General features: G+C 36.5%; 2 protein-coding genes and 1 pseudogene across 4 annotated transcripts; 2 read left to right on the top strand and 1 right to left on the bottom strand.

Moving 5' to 3' along the window:
- The first annotated feature begins 3,200 nt into the window (after nt 1-3,200).
- On the top strand, nt 3,201-4,419 carry LOC113353911. Of its 2 annotated transcripts, XM_026597383.1 has the most exons (3): nt 3,201-3,307; nt 3,486-3,650; nt 3,803-4,419. In XM_026597383.1, the coding sequence occupies exons 2-3, from the start codon at nt 3,569-3,571 to the stop codon at nt 4,372-4,374; spliced, it is 654 nt and encodes a 217-aa protein (XP_026453168.1). In that variant the 5' UTR covers nt 3,201-3,307; nt 3,486-3,568; the 3' UTR covers nt 4,375-4,419. The 2 variants fall into 2 exon arrangements, with proteins under 2 accessions (XP_026453168.1, XP_026453167.1); XM_026597382.1 differs by lacking the exon at nt 3,201-3,307 and having other exon boundaries at nt 3,317-3,650.
- A 103-nt stretch (nt 4,420-4,522) lies between these two features.
- LOC113351893 lies at nt 4,523-5,515 on the top strand (annotated as a pseudogene).
- Nucleotides 5,516-5,770: 255 nt separating this feature from the next.
- On the bottom strand, nt 5,771-12,398 carry LOC113349054 (subtilisin-like protease SBT6.1). Of its 2 annotated transcripts, XM_026592977.1 has the most exons (10): nt 11,437-12,398; nt 11,127-11,255; nt 10,840-10,992; nt 9,867-9,983; nt 9,212-9,396; nt 8,474-8,737; nt 7,316-8,372; nt 6,611-7,132; nt 6,427-6,487; nt 5,771-6,030 (listed from the first exon to the last, which is right to left on the bottom strand). In XM_026592977.1, the coding sequence occupies exons 1-10, from the start codon at nt 11,986-11,988 to the stop codon at nt 5,942-5,944; spliced, it is 3,129 nt and encodes a 1,042-aa protein (XP_026448762.1). In that variant the 5' UTR covers nt 11,989-12,398; the 3' UTR covers nt 5,771-5,941. The 2 variants fall into 2 exon arrangements, with proteins under 2 accessions (XP_026448762.1, XP_026448763.1); XM_026592978.1 differs by lacking the exon at nt 11,437-12,398 and having other exon boundaries at nt 9,867-9,993.
- Nucleotides 12,399-20,097: the final 7,699 nt, after the last annotated feature.

Genomic DNA, 20,097 nt, shown 5'->3' with positions numbered 1-20,097 from the left:
GCCATGAAGTCTAAAGCTCAACTACACATTTTATCCTAATCCGAGACATAGCTATAAGTAGATTAGAATGAAGTATATAGTTTTGATTAACTAAACTTGACAAACAAGCTTGAGATAGCAACGCTTGCGAGTTCGACTGAGCAGTGCTCTAACAGATATGTCTAGATTCAAGCGACTAATTTTACAATATTACTACTTATTTCCACACCACAAACTTTTAAAGCTAAACCACAAACTGCAACTTAACAAAAATTTGAAGATAAAGAATACTTGTTTAGATAGTCTCTTAGAACTAAGATATTTGGTTAAATTTTGAAGTTCCATAATTTTCTTACAATATTTGTGAAATGGTATAAGTCACCGACTAAGGTCTCGCCTTAATAGGGTTCAACTTATATCAATAGTGAAATAGGTTTACGTACCCGTTCACCACCATTCTTTTACACGTTCCCTTGTTCTCCTTCGAAAGTCATATTCGATGTCTATTTCCCGTGTCCTCCTTTAGAAGTTACTTAATGCATGTAAGCTTGATGCAAAAACCAAGTATTGTATACGTATCCAGTACAATGGGACAATCTGTAAAAAATAATAGGTCAGTTGCGCAAAAGAAAAAACTTTCGGAAACACCTAATAGAACTATTGGATACAACAACAACTTTTGGTGAAGAAATGATGGTTCATGCATTATTACAAACACTTGATATTCGTTCTCTGAGCTGGTGATGGAGATAACTCTGTCACTTATGTTTCTTGCTCGAATTCCCTAATCGATTTGGATTGAAACCCAATCTTCCTAAGCATAAAATGACTCATATTACTCAGTAATCTCATATTACTTGTTATTTGTTGGAGCTTGACAATAACAGAAATGAAATCAAATTAAAAGAATAATACATGGTAAAATTGACTTGTTGCAAAGATTGCTAAACAAACACCATTAATCTGTGCAGCGAACAAAATAGAAGAGTTAGTTAATTAGATAAGATAACCCAACTACAAAGGAAAATTAGGGTTCTCGAAAGATAAAAGGGAGAGAATGAGGAAAAGAAAGAGGAGAGACTGGAAGAAAGATATAGTTTAAGAGAGTCCATGTTTAACCTGAACTGAGAGAGCAACAACGATCTTCAGTTAGACTTCTCGAAGAGGATGAAGTATGAATGTGGTAGAGGAGAGTCTGTGGCGGAAGGAAGTGAGGAGCTCGAGTTTTATAAGGATGTAGGAAATCTTGCAAGTTTTAGGTTTAGCTTCTCGCGGATGTTTTGTCCACCTAACTGGTGTTAGTAACGTCCAGTTAAGTTTTCGGTGTAAACCAAGTATAACAAAATTTATGAGCTTTGGATCTCAATGGAAGTATTGTGTTCCCACTTTTTGTCTAACAGGGTTGCAAACGGCCGGTTAAATATTGGGTGTAAACAGAGTGTTATTGAACTTTTAATGTTCCGACCAATAGAGTCCCGCCAAATGTCTTCACCAGGTTTACTAATGCCCAAAGTTTTTATCTAATTTAATTTGAGGAGAGTGTCACGCTCACCGTGTGATGTGGGGCTCATATGAGATTTAGTACCGGTCAATTAGATTAACTAACATATTGTACCGTACCCGTACGAAAAATCATAAAAATCATAGATAGAAAGTATCGGTGGTGGAACTGACCCTTTACTACAAATGCTACCATATGAGTCTAATTTCCTTCTAATTACTAAATTATTATCTTTTATTTTACACATTTTGTGTGTCAGTATGAGGCGACATGTGCTATGATCGGACCTAACTGGTCAAGTTCTGGGGTCTTCGCCAGGAGACTGCCTATCTGGACGAAATGCTTGTATATGTTGAAGAACTCATGCCAAACTTTTACTTGATAGACTACATCCACTACTTATAAGGCTGAGTGTAGTGGAGAGATTGGAGGTAATGATAGTGACATAAAGCAGCGGCTAAATCCCTGCAAATTTTCAATCCCCTTTCTCTCTGCTCGAAAGCAGGTAAGGTGGGAGGGGATTTCAAAATAAGCGAGGATTGAATCTTCGCCAGAAATAGAATGTATTATAATAAATCACTTAGTAGCCAGGAGCGGGAACGAGAACGAAAACGCGAATCGTTAAATTTTTAAAATATGAAATTCGAGGAACGCATCGGGGCGTAAATTAGGTTTAGTTATACTACTAGTTTCCTAAATTTATAAACAAAAAAGAAGACAACAGCATGAAATATATCTCTTATTTGGTGCTGGAAGACAGCACATGAAATACTAATTAGCCTAGTATCCATTAATTTAAGTGTAGACAACAGCATGAAATATATGTGTAGACTAGACGTGTAGGAGATGAAATATTCATTAGCCTAGTATCTGTTAACATACAGACCATTGTATCCAGAGTCTGAGATAAACACTGACACTAACTTCTAGATAAGATATAAAAGACTAAAACTAAAACGTTCTGACCTAGAATATATTGGAGCTGGGTATATGATATATTAGATAAAGATGTGAAGATATGAAAATATACAGTTGTAGGATATTTAGTCGGATATTAGATATGCTTCAATCAAATTTTATGACAACGGGAAATTAAGGGTATTTGAGTGAGACGTTCCTCCCCAGTCAGGAGCGCGTTTATTTCTTGTTAGGAGCGCGTTCCCATCACAATTTTCATTGAGAAACACAAATTTGCGGTTCTCAATGAGATTCGTGAAGACTCTTCACGTTTCTGGCTCCTAAAATAAAAAAAAACTAATAAAATATATTAATATCAGATTTTGGGCCCACCTTTAGTGGTTTATATAAATAAAACACTTTTGGAGGATTGTTACCTCCCTCACCACTAAACTAAGACCTTACCCCTGAGTGACGTGGCGGGATTGTACAAGTACCCCGGCCCTTACCTCCTCCACTAGACTCAGCCTAACGACCCAAAGTTACTTGATACTTCTTCCGTCTAAATATGAAATGACCACTTTTTATGGGACATACGAGTAAAATATTTTCTTTTAATTTTTTTTGGTAAACTTTTTATGGGACATACTGAGTCCAGAATCCAGATAGCATTGTCTTTTTCTTATTGTTTTTCCTAAACAAAAAAAAGAGAAGTGAGACCAAACTCAGCCAACGGCTACTTTACTTTTGTCCACACTCTCAACTTTTGTAATTTGTATTCAGTTTCTTCAACATTCAATCATGTCTAAAATAGTTGTTTAATCTTTATTCCTCAGAATAAGCTGTATCAATATTCCATCAATAACCTTTACAATTTACTCTATTCTTTAAACAATATCAAAGCAACAACCAGTTTTCTCGAGTGTTGAGGTACTCCATTTTTACTGTTTATTCTCTATTTCCTGGTTTCTTTTTAACTAAAAGTAGAGAAGAAAAGATTTAAGATTTCATAATAATTGTCTTCACTCTATTTTGTATAAGAAAGTTGAGATTTACAGCAAAAAAAAAAAAAAACTCAATTCTTGAAACTGGTTTCTCTCCGGTTTAGTCCGTCTATCAGTAGAAGAGATTGGAAAAAGAGAAGAACCCATCCAGTGAAATTCAAGGATTTTGCACCACCAGTTTCAGCTTATGATGGAGAGTATTAGTTGCTGCAAATGGTTCCTGATTCTTCACCTGCTCTTTTCTGCAGTGGTTTCCGCCAAGCACCATGGTAATTTCTATAATCTTTTCTTCTTCTTTTTTCCAATTTTTGTATGTGTAATGGTGGAACAATGCCTCAAATCCTAGATCATTAAGTTGTTGTCGCACTTAGTTTCTCCACAAGGGTATTTTTACCTTAATTCTATCTCTCGCTTGTTGCAGGAAATCCTGCGAACGAGCTTGTCAATATCATCAATCAGAACCGAACACTTGCAAAGCTTCCGCAACTGAATGACAATGCTGGTCTCAGCTGCATAGCTTTACAATATATTGAACACTGCCAAGGAAATTGCACCAGTAACAATACTTTAAAATGCAAACCATCGGAAAATAATTTCACTGAAATCTTTGCACCTAACTGCGGCGTGGAGTTACCGACCTTCGGCACCATAACCGGAAGGATTGTGGGATGTCAATCTAAGTATGTTGAACCTTTAGAAGCATTTTCTCGTGTCCTAGTTCGAGATCACAAAACTTTATCCGTCTTGAGAGATAAAAATCACTCCGAAGTGGGGGTCGGCTTGATCGGAAACCACCACGGACCTTACTTTTGGTGTGTTCTGTTTAGTAATGATCGGATCAACTCGACATTTGTTCTTGACAATGGTGGAAAGGGAATCAAACAGAGAAAAGGGTGTTATAGTGGAGCCAACATTGATTGCAATGAGGGAAAGAGAACCAAAATTTTCTTTTTGGTTTCCATTTTTTCTGTAATTTTCACTATATTTATTTGATACTTTGATGAAACCTGGCATTAACAGAATTTTACAGTACTTTGTTCTCCCAAGTCACAATTTTTTTACCAAAGATTCATATATGGAAATATATAAAGCAGACCCAAACTAATGATTCAGCGAGTCTATTATAATTTGTCCTTTTATAATGCTGTACCACATCCACAAAGACTTGAAGGTTGCCAGTCAAGAACTTGCACGACTACGTAAGAAGGATCTGAACACCTTATTCCAAAAGAAGAAGCTAATCTTGGTCTTGGATTTGGATCACACATTGTTTAATTCAACGCACTTCCAACACATATCACCTGATGAGGAATATCTTAACAACCAAATTGATTCAGTCAACCTATTTCGATTGGATCAAATCCAGATGTTCACAAAGCTGAGACCATTTGTCAGGGATTTCCTAAAACAGGCCAGCAACATGTTTGAACTCTATATTTACACAATGGGTGAGCAGCGTTATGCTATGGAAATGGCACGGTTACTTGATCCAGATAATGCATACTTCAACTCGGGAGTCATTTCACAGGGTGATTGCACCAAGAAATATCAAAAAGGTCTTGATGTGGTGCTTGGTGCAGAGAGTGCTGTAATTGTCCTCGATGACACCGAGCATGTCTGGCAGCAACACATGGAAAACCTGATCCTCATGGATAGGTACCATTACTTCTCTGCAAGCTTGCGCTCATTTGGTTTGAACAACAAGTCGCTTTCAGAAGTAAAGAGGGATGAGAGTGAGTCTGATGGTGCACTAGCAACAATCCTTCAAGTTCTTATACACCAGCTCTTCTTCGACTCCGAGTGTCATGATGATCTCATGGGGAGAGATGTCGAACACGTGCTGAAAACAGTTCGCGGAGAAGTTCTAAATGGATGCAAATTAGTTTTCAGTGGTGTTTGGCGAATTGGAGAAAAGGCTGAGAACCAGAAACTATGGAGGGTTGCAGAGGAAATGGGAGCCATCTGTTGTGAATAACTCGATTCATCTGTCACACATGTTATTTCAACAGATGTGGGGACAAAGAAATCTCGCTGGGCAAAAAAACATCAGAAATTCTTGGTTCACCCTGGATGGATCGAGGCGGCCAACTTGTTATGGAAACGCCAACCTGAAGAAAGTTTTCGCTGCAAATGACGAAGTACAGATTTCAGTGTCACTAGTCAATTCTGTAGAAGGCCTTGTTTGTATCATTGTATGTTGGCTTATGAGTTTATTATGATAAAAGATGCTACTTGGTGTCAAATGAATTGATTCAAGAAAAGGAAAAAAAATTGAACGAATTTGTATCTGTAAACAGGATCATTTGTTTGATATCTGTTTAAGTTGTGGGCAACATTTGTTAGAAAGTCATTTAGGTGTGGACAAAAAACCAAAAGAGAAAAAAAAAAGTAAAAAAAATGAAAACGTTTCTATAAAAAGCTAGATTAAGAATATGTAATTATTTTCCCAAGGCAACATCCATGCGAAAAATCCCAAAATACAGCTTCTGGGCAGTGCAGCAAGAGACATTGCCAAAAAAAAATAATACAAGTCCCCAGAATACTCTACCCTTGGGGCAAGCTATACATTTGACAAACGACCAGAACTTGACCTCTTCCTTCGCCGGCGCTTCTGTCTTATTCTCCAAAAGCTCAAAAACAGCAAAAGACCTACATAAATTTAGAAAAATAAAAAATAAGAATTATTCTAGTCCAAATAATATACTTTCAAAATCAACCAAGTGTTCAAAGTTTCCTTAGTATTATACACCAAAGGTCATAGCCAACATGTGGCTAGAAGGGATATGGCAAGGGGGTATTTTCACTGTTTTCATTGTGTTGTTTAACCATTCTTGTGTCTACCAGAGATTAGAGAAGAACAGGAAACATCCAGATTTTTCGAAACCTTATACTAAATTTTGAACATTGATCCACTATTGTGCAAACAGAGCAACTATATTGTGTAAAGTGAAAACTCAGGTACTGGCAACTTCTCATCCTTAAGATCACAAGAAAAGTAGAAAACAGTATTTGCATAGAGATCTTTTCTACCCTAGTGTTGCTTACCAGAAACTGAAACAAGAACGGGTATCAGCCATTGAGTTGCAACTAACGAGGGCATGTCCAGCTGCGAGCAAAAATATTCAAAAAAAAAATTAACCTCATTAGGTGGTGGATGAATCACAGGAAAACGATGAGAAAAACAGAAGTAGAATGAGAAACAAGAACATGAAAAGGGTAACCGTCTTACCTCATCTCTGTTAAGCAGACCCAAGAGGTCTATTGTTTTGCTACTCTTGTTTCCCAATTTGGACGAAGAAGAGATGCTGCTATTCGTAATATTTGCTTGCTCCGCTATGGAACCTCCCAATGTCATGTTTAAATTTCTCTCAAATTCTGCAGCAGGAAACCCAGGCAATCTTCGGTTCTTTCCAATCGTCTGTGAACTGTAACCATGAGTTCCCCATATCTCAAACCTAGAATCACTCTGGCAGATCAAATTCTTCCCTAAAACTCCAGAATACGTAGAGAAATTCACATCGGTTCTGCGAGATGGTAACTGGTTGTCATCCTTCAAAAGAGGTTGATTCCTCCTAACAGGATTTGAAAAGAGTACTGGATCTTTAATGTTGGCACTAGTGAAATCCAATATTTTCTTCAGAAGCCAATAGCAGTTGGTGACCATATGGCTACTGTCAAGGCAGTTTGAGTCACCATACACCGAAATACGTCCACTACCAACCTCAGCAAGTCCCAGAATAGAAGACTCCTCCTGCATTATTTTGTGGGCATTAACGGGCATAACAAGGTCAGAAACGTAAATGTAATAATATTTTCTTTTACAAAGAATGTGAAAAAAGCAACACAGTAATGATCATCAACTAAGCTCTTATTTTTCTGTTCAGAAACTCTTTTAATAACTAAAAATGGTTAACTGGAGGAATTTTGCACGCACCTTCATCATACCAGAAGCAGCCCCACTCTCAGAGCTATCAAGGAATGGGAAGCTATGCAAATAACCACCCTGAGGGAACCTAACTATGTCCGTTCCAGATGCATAACGACTCTGCTCCCCTTGAATAGAGAACTCACCATTCAGAATCTTATCCCCAAAAGCAATTCCAAATGGTGCCAAAAGATCGTTTAGTGCAGGAACATTTGCACCTCCAGTAACTGGTGTCCACCAGCTTCGCGTGTTATCATCAAAAAATCTCATCTTCACCATTGTTTCTACATTATACCACTCTGCAAACACAGCCAATCCCAATCCAGTATTAGTAACGTCATCCTTCAGTTTCTCAATCTCTTCTTCAAAGTACTCATCCTCAAGATCCACCATGAGCAGTGTCCCATACTGCCAAGCATCAAAACATGTGAGAGGTGAACCGAGTGTTTCGACGAAGTACCCAGCATCTCTCAGCATGTTGAACATAATATGGAAGTTTGTATGCAGGTGATCCCCGTGCCAATCTAGGATGTCATTACGAACATCTAATGAGTCTCTTGGAATATAACCGGGTGGGTATTTGATATTGTGAAACTGATCCCAGAGAATCCGTTTTGATCTCGGGGGAGTCGGAACCACGTTTATCTTCAGTTGAAGAGTACATGTACTACTCCTCCTCGGGCCTTTTTCTCCTCTAGGTGCTGGACTATATACTTTAACTGTCACATTACCTTCAATCATCCCTGAAAACTGAGAACCTTCTTCTTTGATTTGCATATGAACTGCTAAATAACCAGTCCAGGGCCAGATAACCTCTGAGTAGGTGAAGTGAATACTGAGGAGGTTTCCCTCATCATTTGAAGGGTGCCATGAGGGTGGGGACTCAACATAGCCGATGACTCCCATTCCATTGAGAATGGTGACATTAAAGATAACAGGCATTGCACCTGCATAGAGGGGCTGACGACAGAATGGCCAGGAGTAGGGGCAGTCTGTGTAATCAAGAACATTAGGGAAAACACTTGCCCGTGGTTGGTAGCTTTTCAGAATCTCGTATGACTCTAAGCTAACAAAAAAAGAAACCATCAGCAACATTATCAGCATGAATAACGTGAACAAATTACTGAAACCCGAAGATACTAAACAGCATTGAGTTAGAAAACTTACAGATCAAGTCTCCCTGCACCCTGCTCATACATATTGGGACCAGAAAGCTTGGCAGCCCCCTCGACCAGTGCTTGCTTCATACTAGCTGGATTTAGAATATCCTTTCTCGTGTTTTCAGGCAGGACACTAACAAGAAGACACACCACACCTGCAACCACAGGACTTGCCACACTGGTACCTGAGAGACTTTTGCAACCTGTGCTTATCTTTGATCCCATGATTTCTCGACCATATGCCACAATATCTGGTTTTACACGACCATAACTGCATGGGTAAAAGTAAGGGTATAAGGCCTTGAGCTCTGCATTCTCTGGAGTCGAGTTAAAGTAAAAAAAAAGCAGACCAAATTAACACATGGACAACAGGATAACTCCGAATACTTATGTTGCCAAAACATCGATAACAGATACATAATGATGAAAAAATATCAACAGCTGTACACGACTCACATTTTATGCCATGAACAGATAAATTTCATTAGCTCCATGCACACCAAATGTAAACTGATTTCGGCAACATACTTATGCAGGTGCTCTCAATGCTTTTGTTTTTTAACTCTACTATACCCCCTAGATCACCCAAATTCAGCTATTAATTGCGCATAAAATCTGTTTATGCCGTCGGGTAATGGTGAAGATGAAGGAAAAGCTTGGAAAATATAACAAAACATGACCGAAAAGTACCACTAAGAAGTAGAAAAGTTGTGTTGATGGGTACAAAGATATGGAGATACTTTACCCATGAGGGATCTCCCAAGTACTCATGCCACGTGAGGAAAATGAAGCGATATGATCACTGTAATCAATGCCACCAACACCAATAACATCACTTTGATCTGCAGGGTTGTTCAGGGTACCATACAGTGGTCCATCATTTCCAATTGCAGAAACCATGATAACATTATTTGCTGTCAGCTCCCAAACCTGAAGAACAGTTTAAGCTACATGAAATCCTGACAATAACTTAAAATAACTAGTCGATACTTTCTTATTTTCTCGTCCTTCCAATCCAGGGTGGAGGAAGTGTGAATGTTTATTCAAATTCTCATAATCCACAATGATATGAACTAAGGAGAAAGCTACTCAATGATTGATCTCAGAAACATAATAGAAGCAAATGATTGCACAGAAGATGATAAAAAATTGAAATGTAAAGCAACAAATTATGGTGGATGATTACCAACTAAAAGACATGGTAGGTTACGTACGTATACTATCAGCCAAGTGCCAATAAAATGAAGGGCAGGGATTCCTACCTGCTAATAATCGATATATTTAAGGAAGCGATAGGCAGAAAACTACCAAAACATAACAGACCAAGTTTACCGAGGTCTTTCCGAAATGATAATTTAATAATCTGAAGGAATCAACTAAGCAATAAAGGAAATGTTTACCTTCTCAACAAAAGGAAGATCCAAGTAATCAGGGCCTCCTATGCTCAAATTCAGCACATCCATCTTGGTTGCAATGGCATAGTTGAACGCGTCAAGAAACCACGATGTGTAAGATACCTGCAATAGGCTGAATACACACTTCTCACAGTCTTGCCAACAACAATAACATCTGAAAGCGGCAAATCTAGAGAGAGGATGAAAAAGGTTTATAAAGACGCAAGACAATGTTGCAACATTGTAAAAAATAACAACCTATAACAGACTTGCTGTATTTTCATATAGCGCCTTGGGATATATCAATTTCCTGTTAATACCAATTTACCTTCAACAATCAAACGTAGAGGTAATAGATCACAAGTACAAATGTATTTTGAAACTTGAAATCAAACGTATCTGAAACATTTTGTATAATTGCATCGTTACAGGGATTTCAGACTTAACATCACCAAACAATCAAACATTTTCTTAGACTGCTTGGAACATTTTGAACACCACTAGCAACCCTGTGATTTTAACATGTTATTGAGAATGCCCTTCAGAATGACGTGAGTACTTTTTACATACAACATATGAGGAAATTCCTATTATCAACTTACTAAAAGGTGGGAGTTGCTAATTGATAACCCCAAAATGAGACCTTCAAGGAATATCAAGGACCAGCAACATGTTAGTTCCGGCAACAAGTTAAGGTCCGTGGATAAAAACAACAGCGGTAACAGGCGCAGGCCCTTTGCTAAGAAAAAAATAAAAATCTAATATGATGAACATAATAAGAGTCAAATGATCAACTAGTTCGCACACAAAAGTTTTTTAGAAAAAAATAAAAATCTAATATGATGAACATAATAAGAGTCAAATGATCAACTAGTTCGCACACAAAAGTTTTTTCAAGAATGGGAAATTAGTACTACTACAAATGATATTTTGTGAAACCTCTTGTACAACTGTTCCCATAAATAACAATTTGCATTACCTGGGCATCAGTAAATACACGGAAAGCATATATCTCCGTGTCAGGTGCAAAACCAAGGCATTCTTCATCTTCACCAGCAATAACTCCTGCCACAAATGTTCCATGTCCAAGATTGTCATTTAACGTATCCTCATTGGTCCAGTTCGTCCGCTCCTGTAAAATGTCCAAGATGGTACAACATTCAGCAAACAACAAAAGCTAGCTCAACATTATAGAAACAAAATAACCAGACAATATAAATTGCCCAATGAAACAAAAGGCTCGATGACAACCAATAATTCAAATACCTTAATGTTACGAAAATGAGGGTGATTGGCTCTAATTCCAGTATCAAAAATTGCCATCTTAACTTTTCCACCAGTATACCCTTTGTCCCAGAGTGTCTCCGCACCAAATAGTGATGTAACTTGGGATCTCTGTTACAAAAATAAACTCATTAATCAATCTTAACAATCTCATAAAAGAAAGAATGCGATAATAATTTCGACATTTTCTACAAAAAACCAGGAAGTAACTAATCAGAGTTCACCCAAAACTTGATTACACCTAAAAAGAGCTAACATAAGATACCAAGAAAGGACACATTGCTAAGCTTACCTCCATCATGAGCTTGCGTTGCCAACTAATCGAAGAATTACTAAGTGGAGAATGATACTCTCCATCACTAAATGACATAGAGGTAAATATCTTCCCAGGCCGCTTCTTCCCATTATCAAAAGAACCTCGTTTCCTTCGATCCTTACTCAATAAACCCCTAGAATAGCTCAAATCAGCCGACACATCCTTTACAAACCCTAATTTACCAATTCTCTCAATCAAACTCGTGTAAAAAGATTGCTCAATCGAAACAAGACCAAAATCTGTAGGAAATGCAGATGCAGGATTCCGCCTCTCGATCCATTTCCATCCTTTCAACAATCCCAAATTCTCTTCTAAGTAAACCTTATGATCATCAGCTTTCTTGTAATCCAAAAACCTAACAATGTAATTCCTCTTAGATGTTGCTTCTTCACCATCATTTGTCGTTACATTATAGTTCTGATTTTCAGAATTAGGTTGAATAACCTTGATCTCATCAACAGAGAGCCGTAAATGAAAGAGATAGATTGAAATTAGAGCAAGAAAGAAAGCGTATAGATCTTTATTCATGGCTTTTCTTTCTTAATTACCAGGGTTTTGAAGAATTTGGCGGGAAAATTAGTCTCCAACATCGGAAGAAGCATTTGTCCCCGATGAAGACACGATTAACGATAATCAATCAGTCTGTAATCTCTTCTTCTGCTGCTGCTGATTCTCCTCCGGTTCCTTCGATCTAGGGTTTCATTTTGGGGAAGAGAGAGAAGATGATATTATTTGTAATGGTTACGCAAAGACTAGGGAGATCTGTTTAGTGTATAGTGAAGTAATGTTTTCTATTTTTTTTCTTTGTTTGTTTTAATGATGCCTGCAATTATGGGAAATTGTTTTTGTGAGTTCAGATTTCTGAAACATTTTAATGAAAATTCAACATAATTTACTTGTCATGTTTTGTAACTTTTTGCAAAGCAGGTGTCAACACTTCAAGTATGACTGCATGACTGAACATCTTCTTATGTGTTTGGATAGCAGAAGTCATGACCACAATAAAAGTCCTTCTGCTTTACCAGAAGCATGAGTCAGAAGCAAAGATATTTTGCTCGTAAAAAAGTCGACTTCTATGAAATTTAACACTCAAACTAATTTTTTGCTTTTCGACTTCTATGAGTCAAAAAGTTACTTCTGAATGTGTGCTGGAACACAACAAAGGTTGACTTTTTTATTTCTAAAAGTTATTTTGAAATTGTGTAGCCAAACTAATTTCTGACTTTTCTGCTTCCAGAAGTCAAAAAACAACTTCTAGGTGTGTATCCAGATAACCTAGCTTATCGATTTTTTAATGTAAAAATCTAGCTTATTGACTTTTAAAAGTCAAAAAGAACAAAGTCAGTTTGGCAATATTATTTTGAAATGACTTCCACATGCAAAAAAATTAACTTGTTATGCAAAATATTTTACTTTTGATTTACGGAACTGAATTTTTACTTCTGATTTACGGTACCCAAACAGGTTATGAAGCTTGGTAGACCATCTCGCTCAATCTCCGGTGTTTTCTATTTTGTGTACACATCATTGATATTTTAATGGGTATCCAATTTACATCACAGTTTAATTTTTTATTTTAATTTTGGAAATTATGTAACAAGACGAGAATCCACGCACATATATGATAGTGTTATACATTATTTACTTAACTAATTAGATAAAATGTCAATCAATACTCTTTCGAAGAGTTGTGCAAAATTGAATCCATCTGTAATAATAGATACTGAAAATGTCAAAAAAGAAAAATGCAAATTATATCCTATTAGGTCTATAATACCTTTTGTATCTTTTCAGTTTAGTTTTTTTTTGTTAATTGATAGCAGTAGTATTTTGAATAGCTTTATTAGTTTAGTTTAGTTGAATCTGTAATTCCTACTTTATTTGTATTTAAGTTTTTAGTAAACTTGTAATAAACGCACTAGTAGTACTATTAGCACCGGTCCTTCAAGTGCGAAGTCTGGATCTTCTTCAAAACATACGAAACCTAAAAACTCAACTGAAGTGATGGATCAAGTCAAAAGACAAAGGAGTAGACATATATCACCAGGGCATTTCGATGCAACAACAAGATTCAAATACCTGACTAGTAACTTCAACCAATTGCATCGAACACCTCTACCTCCAGCTAAATCCTTGTGGACACTGCCGCATCCACCAAAATTACAACTTTTCTTGTGGAAAGCACTGACCGAAGGTCTTTCAACCTTCGACTCCAACATCCCCCACCAATGCAACTCTGATACGAAGACTGTTATTTTGTGCCTCCAATATCATGTTGATGAAGATTCACAGCTTACCAATCTAATTGTAATTGATGAATCTTCTGGTATTATATACTCTTGTATAATTGCCTTTTAGTAATTTAATAAAATGCATGCTTCAAAAAAAATAAAAACTGATATGGCTTACTAAGGGTTTTTTTATAGTGCGTGCAAATTGAAATCCTAATATAATCTAAAAAGTACGGTACGTTTTTATAACTTTCCAAACAAGTTCATGTTTCCTTTAACTTTACCTATTTTGTCTTGTCAAATTAGTTGCATGTGATGGGCGTAGAGAAGCATATGACGAAATCAAGATTTTAATAAAATAAACAAAGGAAACAATCATAACAGAGCATAGTAGATGATGACTTTTATTAATTAATTCGATAATACTTGCTTCAAAAATAAAAATACTAACTAATAACCATATTATACGATAATAGCAATAGCATTAGTTTGGGAGAGAAGAAAAAAAATCAGTCTATGGGAATCAAGTAAACTAATTATCAAGAATCAAGGGAGCAAATTGATTAAATGCATTGAGATATGTGGACATATTATACGGAGAACGTCGACATCAGATAGTACAACATATGATAATAACAATCATCTCGAGACAAAATATACTAACGAGAAAAACAAGCAAATATACATTAATAACATGTGAAATAACTGAAGATGCATTAACTCATTTGAGAGTATACCTTTTACGATACTATGGTTGCAGTTCGCTGGTTGGGATTACAACCTTGATTGATTACTCTAATCTCTGATTTTGGATCGGTAATCTTGCTTGTAAAGTTAGGCTCTCCGGATTATCTTTTTAAGTCGGATGAAGAACTTACAACTATAAGGAAATCAACAAAGAGGGATATGTTCGAAGTATAATTTTTATTAATAAAAATTTCTTGTCAACATTATGGCCTTTCTGGTTTTTCGAACATTATATGAATTCAAGGATTACATGTAAATGACTTCCATCTCAAGTATTCACTTGTAAGCACATGAAGACAATGACCCGATTAGTTTTTCGGTCTTGCGCCTATTTGATCAGACTTGGTTTAGCTTTTCGGTGTGACGATATAGTCTTACAGGTCGTAACTCAGCTGAGACCTTTGAGGTTCATCCCAACTTCTGATGTCGAACTCGGGTATTACGCGTATATCCTCATGTATCTTCTTCAATTGACGACTTATGGTTTGAATCTTTGACCTCTGACCTTGAGTCTCATTTCAGATCTCATTTGTATTACTCATAGCTGTCAGTTCTTGGGTAGATGTTATATTTTGTCATCTACAAATTTTCCCCAAGTTTAATTTAAGTAAGTCTTTTGACTCCTTTAAACTTAGTTTATTTAGCTTTAATAAATTAAATTATTCATGCTGACCTTTACTAGCTTATATGTGCTGACGTTTATTCGGGTACCTGAATGTTTATCTCAGGTGTTACAACCTTCATGTTTCGTCTGGGTTTTCTGACTTTTTCCAGGTTTGGCGTATGTCATCCTTTCTTCCTTTAAAGTGAAGTGTATATTCAAAGGTATTATCTACCAGATTTTGGTATTTTTTTTTTGTCTTATCTTGTCAGATTAGGCATTTTATACCTCCTTAAAGTCCAGTTACTTTCTGTAAGTTTGGTGTTCTGGTCTACTATTGGGAAGTTCGCTCTGTAATAGTATTGATGAAGAACATGAAATATGTAGGCATATTGATCAGGAATTTGTTACTCCGATTTAGCTTTATAATGATAGTGTTGTTTCTAGTACAAATCCAAATAATTTTAATAATTATTCACCTATTCAAAAGGATGAGGATTTGACTAGAGATACCACCGTTTTAGACGATGTAGTTCATGACCCTTTAGCCTGCAGTGTGTTGGATAATCCATTATTTGATGTGCCTATCAGTGAATCGGAGAAAGTAACCATGATTAACACCTTAGTTAATGAGCCTTTACTAGAAACTTTCGCTGATAATCCTTTATATGATTTTGATGATGGTTTAGAGGAAAGAGTTTACTCTGAGAATAATGTTTTCGAGTCTAGCGATTTAGAAACACTAATCTTAGAAGACCACAAACTCGTAGATATGAGTGAGGATGAACCAGACTTAGAAGAATCAATTGACCATTTCCAGGAATCTGATGACCTAGATGTAGGATCAGAATCTCGCAACGACAATGTTTCAGCAAAATTATCAATGACCCAGCACAACAGCGTCGCAGAACAATTTCATAAATGATAAAAATAAATGACATCAGCAAAGATCACGAGAAAGATATGATAGTTCTGCGAAAATTAGAGAGTTTGCGAAATTAACATTTGTAAGGTTGCGAGAATGTCGCAAACCATACCCGAAAATAAAGGACAGATTAGCTGTCATCCACTATGTATTTCTTTATAAATAGTCGTTCGAGTTGTAAAGAAAGGGGGGGATCTTTTTTTTGAGTAAGAAACAAGTAAATAGGAGAGAGAAAGTTTAGAGCAGAGATCATTTTTGATTTCTTTAATTTTTTTTATAAGAACATTCAAAGATTTATCAATAAAATTAAGAGTGTAAACCTAAAAATGAGTTGATTAACAATGAAATCATATGAGGGGTGTAGTGTAGGATTTCCTGCAACTACATAATGGCGCTAGAAACAGGGACTGAAGATCGAAAGTTGAAGATTGTTGTTGAGAATATTCAAATCAAGAAAGTGATTAAATAAATCAGTGAATCGGTCAGAAGAAAGATGAATAGAATTAATGTAGATGACAAAAGATTGGAGTGTAATATGATAACTAAAACGATGATTAATGAATTCCATGAAAACATCAAAGGAAGAATACATAAACGAAATTTTGAAGGAAGGAAAGTTATGGCGGTAGAAAAGACATCACCCTTGAAAGATTGGGAAAAGCAAAAAATTACATTCATGGCGGCAGAAATACCCACATCTCCATTGGTTGTCACAGTGCCTATTACGCGAAAAAAGAGGGAGACAACGACAAAATCCACAGGAGAATGGATATTGAACAGAACTTTAATCGATACAGGAAGTTCAGTGGATATAATATTTTATCACGCATTCCGGGGAATGGGATTTAAAGATGAAGAAATATCCAGTTCAACATATTTTGTTCACGGCTTTGGAAAATACATAACAAAACCCAAAGGAGAGATAGTGGTACGATTTCCACTTGGAGAAATCGAAACACATGTAACGTTGTGCGTGGTGGATATGGAATCGCCATATCATATGTTATTAGGAAGACCATGGATACATGCGATAAAAGCTGTGGTATCAACGTTGCATCAATGTATTAAATTCCCCACACCAAATGGAATAGGTGAAATCAGAGGAGATGTTGACAATGCGAAATTATGTCATCAGATTGAAGTAAAACATTATGAAGGACAAGCAAAAAAGAAACAATTTCGCAGAAAGTTGGCAAAGGAAGCAAAGAAAGAAGAAGAATTTAGAGTATATATGATAAGGGCAAAAGAAGGCAAAGGAATACCCAGCGAAATTTCGGAAGAAGGAGAAGGACCTATGAAAATAATAAAAGAACCAACACCAATGGGAGAACCTAAACCCAGTTACACTGCCGCAGAACCAACAAAAGAAATAAACGTTGGGACTATAGAAGAACCTCTAATATTGAGAATTGGAACCAAAATGGATATGGAAGAAGAAAAAGAACTGTTAACTTGTTGCGAGAATATAAAGATGTTTTCGCAGGAACATGGATGAGATACCGGGAATAGATCCATCAATTGCATGCCACAAGTTGGAGATTAACAAAAATGAGACCATTTAAACAGAGAATAAGAAAAATTGCAACAACTTACCATTCCCAAATAGAAGAAGAACTACAGAAAATGCTTGAGGCGGAATCATAAGAGAAGCTAAATACCCAGAATGGATAGCGAATATGGTCATTGTCCCAAAGAAAAACAAAGGAATCAGGATTTGCATAGATTTCACTGATTTAAACAAAGCTTGCCCCAAAGATAGTTTTCCGTTACCAGATATTCCTCAAATGGTGGAATCCGCAGCGGGAAATGATAGGGTATCATCTTTAGATGGACAAAGGGTATAACCAAATCCCTCTCGCTGAAGAAGATCAAGAACATACTGCTTTCTTTGCCCCTAGAGGTTTATATTGTTACACGAAAATGCCATTTGGTTTGCGAAACGCGGAGCGACATACCAAAGAATGGTAGAGAAGGTGTTCGCAAAATGGATACACAAAACATTAGAAGTATACGTGGATGACATGTTAGTAAGAGTAAAGAAGCTAAAGACCATGTACAAGACCTGAGGGAGATTTTTGAACAAATGCGGCAGTATAACATTAAATTGAATCCTGAGAAGTGTACTATTGGAGTTGCATCGGGAAAATTTTTAGGCTACATTGTATCAAAGAAGGAATACAGGTTGATCCAGAAAAAGTGCAAGCAGTTCGTGACATGCCAACACCAGCAACAATAAAAGATGTACAGAAGTTGAATGGGCTTCTAGCTTCGCTGGGGAGATTCATTTCGCGATCATCAGACAAATGCAAATATTTTTTCGATATACTCAAGAAGGGTGCGAAATTTAAATGGACTGATGAATGTGAAAAAGCTTTTCAAGGAATCAAAGAACATCTTATGAATACAACTATTTTACAAAACAGAATCAGGAGAAGAATTATTGATCTATCTTGCGACGACGTCGCATGCATTAAGTGTGTGTTATTGCGAGTAGACGCAGGAGTGGAGAAACCCATTTATTACATTAGCAAAACTTTTAATACTGCCGAGAAGAATTACTCAAAGATTGAAAAGTTAATCTTAGCATTAGTTTATGCATCATTTAAGCTCCGCATATACTTTCAAGCACACAAGATAAAGGTATTAACAAAAGTACCAATTGAATCAGTGATGAAGAATTCTAAAAGATCAGGAAGAGTGGAGAGATGGAATGCACAAGTAGGCCACTTTGATATTAAATATGAAATTTTGTCTTCACCAAAATCACAAGTTGTTGCAGATTTCTTGGCAGAATTTCCTTTAGAAGAAGATGAAGCAGTAGAAGAAATGATGGATGTAGAAGAAGAACATGGAGATCCAAAAGATTTATTAACAGAACCAAATAGATGGGAGATATTGGTAGATGGATCATCAAATGGAGAAGGAAATGGAGTTGGAATTGTTTTAATTTCGCCAGAAGGAATAAAATGGCTTTTTCATTCAGATTGGAATTTGCATCCACTAATAATGAAACAGATATGAAGCTGTGATACATGCCTTAAAATTCGCAATAGAAATGAAACTAGAAAATGCCAGGATCACTAGTGATTCGCAGCTAGTTATTCGCCAAATAAAGGGAGAGTATACTACAAATGAACCATCCTTGAAGAAATACAAGAAGCTGGTTGAAGAATTGTCAGCGAAAATCCCAAAAATAAAATGGAGGCACATTTCAAGAAAGGATAACAGACTCGCAGACGCTTTTGCTTTCATCTCAAGCATGATGACAGATCCAACTGCGAGATGCATAAAAATACAAACACTTCTGTCACCATCAATCAATAAAGAAGAAGAAGTGGACGTGATGATAATAGACAATGAAGAAGAAGAACAAATGAACAATATCGCAGACTGGAGAATGGAACTTCATGCATATTTGGCGAAAGGAGAAACACCAAGAAATAGATTGGAAACACACAAGTTAAAAAGCCGTGCAACGAATTATGAATTAAGAGATGGGTTGCTATACCGAAAATCCTTTAATGGACCATCACTCAGATGTTTGACACGAGAGGAAGGAGAAAAGGTGCTAAAAATGTTACATAGTGGGGATGCTGGCAATCATAGTGGAGGAAGATCTTTGGCACATAGAGCAAAAATGCAAGGTTATTACTGGCCATACATGAAGATGCAAAACAAATATCAAGACGTTGCGAAGATTGTCAGCGGCATGGAAAGAAAATACATGCACCTGGAGCACCATTGTCATCTTCAACCAGTGTGGCCTTTTGGAAAGTGGGGCTTAGATATGGGGCCATTTTTACCAGGATCTGGACAAAGAAGATACTTAATAGTCGCAACAGATTATTTCACAAAATGGACAGAAGTGAAGGCAGTACAACATATTCGCGACAAAGATATCTTTACATTCATATTCGAAAATATCATTTGCAGATTCGGAATTCCTGCACAGTTGGTATCTGATAATGGGAAACAATTTGAAGGACAGAATATAGAAATGCTACTTAATGCATTCAAGATAAAATGTGGAAAGTCTACTCCTTTGTATCCACAAGCTAATGGGCAAGTAGAAGCAACAAACAAAACAATTGCAGATATATTAAAGAAGAAATTGGAAGGACATCACAGAGCAT

The sequence above is a fragment of the Papaver somniferum genome, chromosome 2, assembly GCF_003573695.1.
Source record: "Papaver somniferum cultivar HN1 chromosome 2, ASM357369v1, whole genome shotgun sequence".
Lineage (NCBI taxonomy): Eukaryota > Viridiplantae > Streptophyta > Magnoliopsida > Ranunculales > Papaveraceae > Papaver > Papaver somniferum.
Note: the sequence above shows the minus strand (reverse complement) of the source record. Positions and strands in the feature narration are given on the sequence as shown.

What these genes read in the sequence shown, in the direction of transcription:
- LOC113353911 (XM_026597383.1), top strand. Translation starts at nt 3,569, where the DNA reads ATGATGGAGAGTATTAGTTGCTGCAAATGGTTCCTGATTCTTCACCTG. An exon ending in GGTTTCCGCCAAGCACCATG is followed by an intron (nt 3,651 to 3,802) that starts GTAATTTCTATA and finishes CGCTTGTTGCAG; the next exon opens with GAAATCCTGCGAACGAGCTT.
- LOC113349054 (XM_026592977.1), bottom strand. Translation starts at nt 11,988, where the DNA reads ATGAATAAAGATCTATACGCTTTCTTTCTTGCTCTAATTTCAATCTAT. An exon ending in CTCATTTTCGTAACATTAAG is followed by an intron (nt 10,993 to 11,126) that starts GTATTTGAATTA and finishes GACATTTTACAG; the next exon opens with GAGCGGACGAACTGGACCAA. An exon ending in CGTTCTTGTTTCAGTTTCTG is followed by an intron (nt 6,031 to 6,426) that starts GTAAGCAACACT and finishes AAATTTATGTAG; the next exon opens with GTCTTTTGCTGTTTTTGAGC.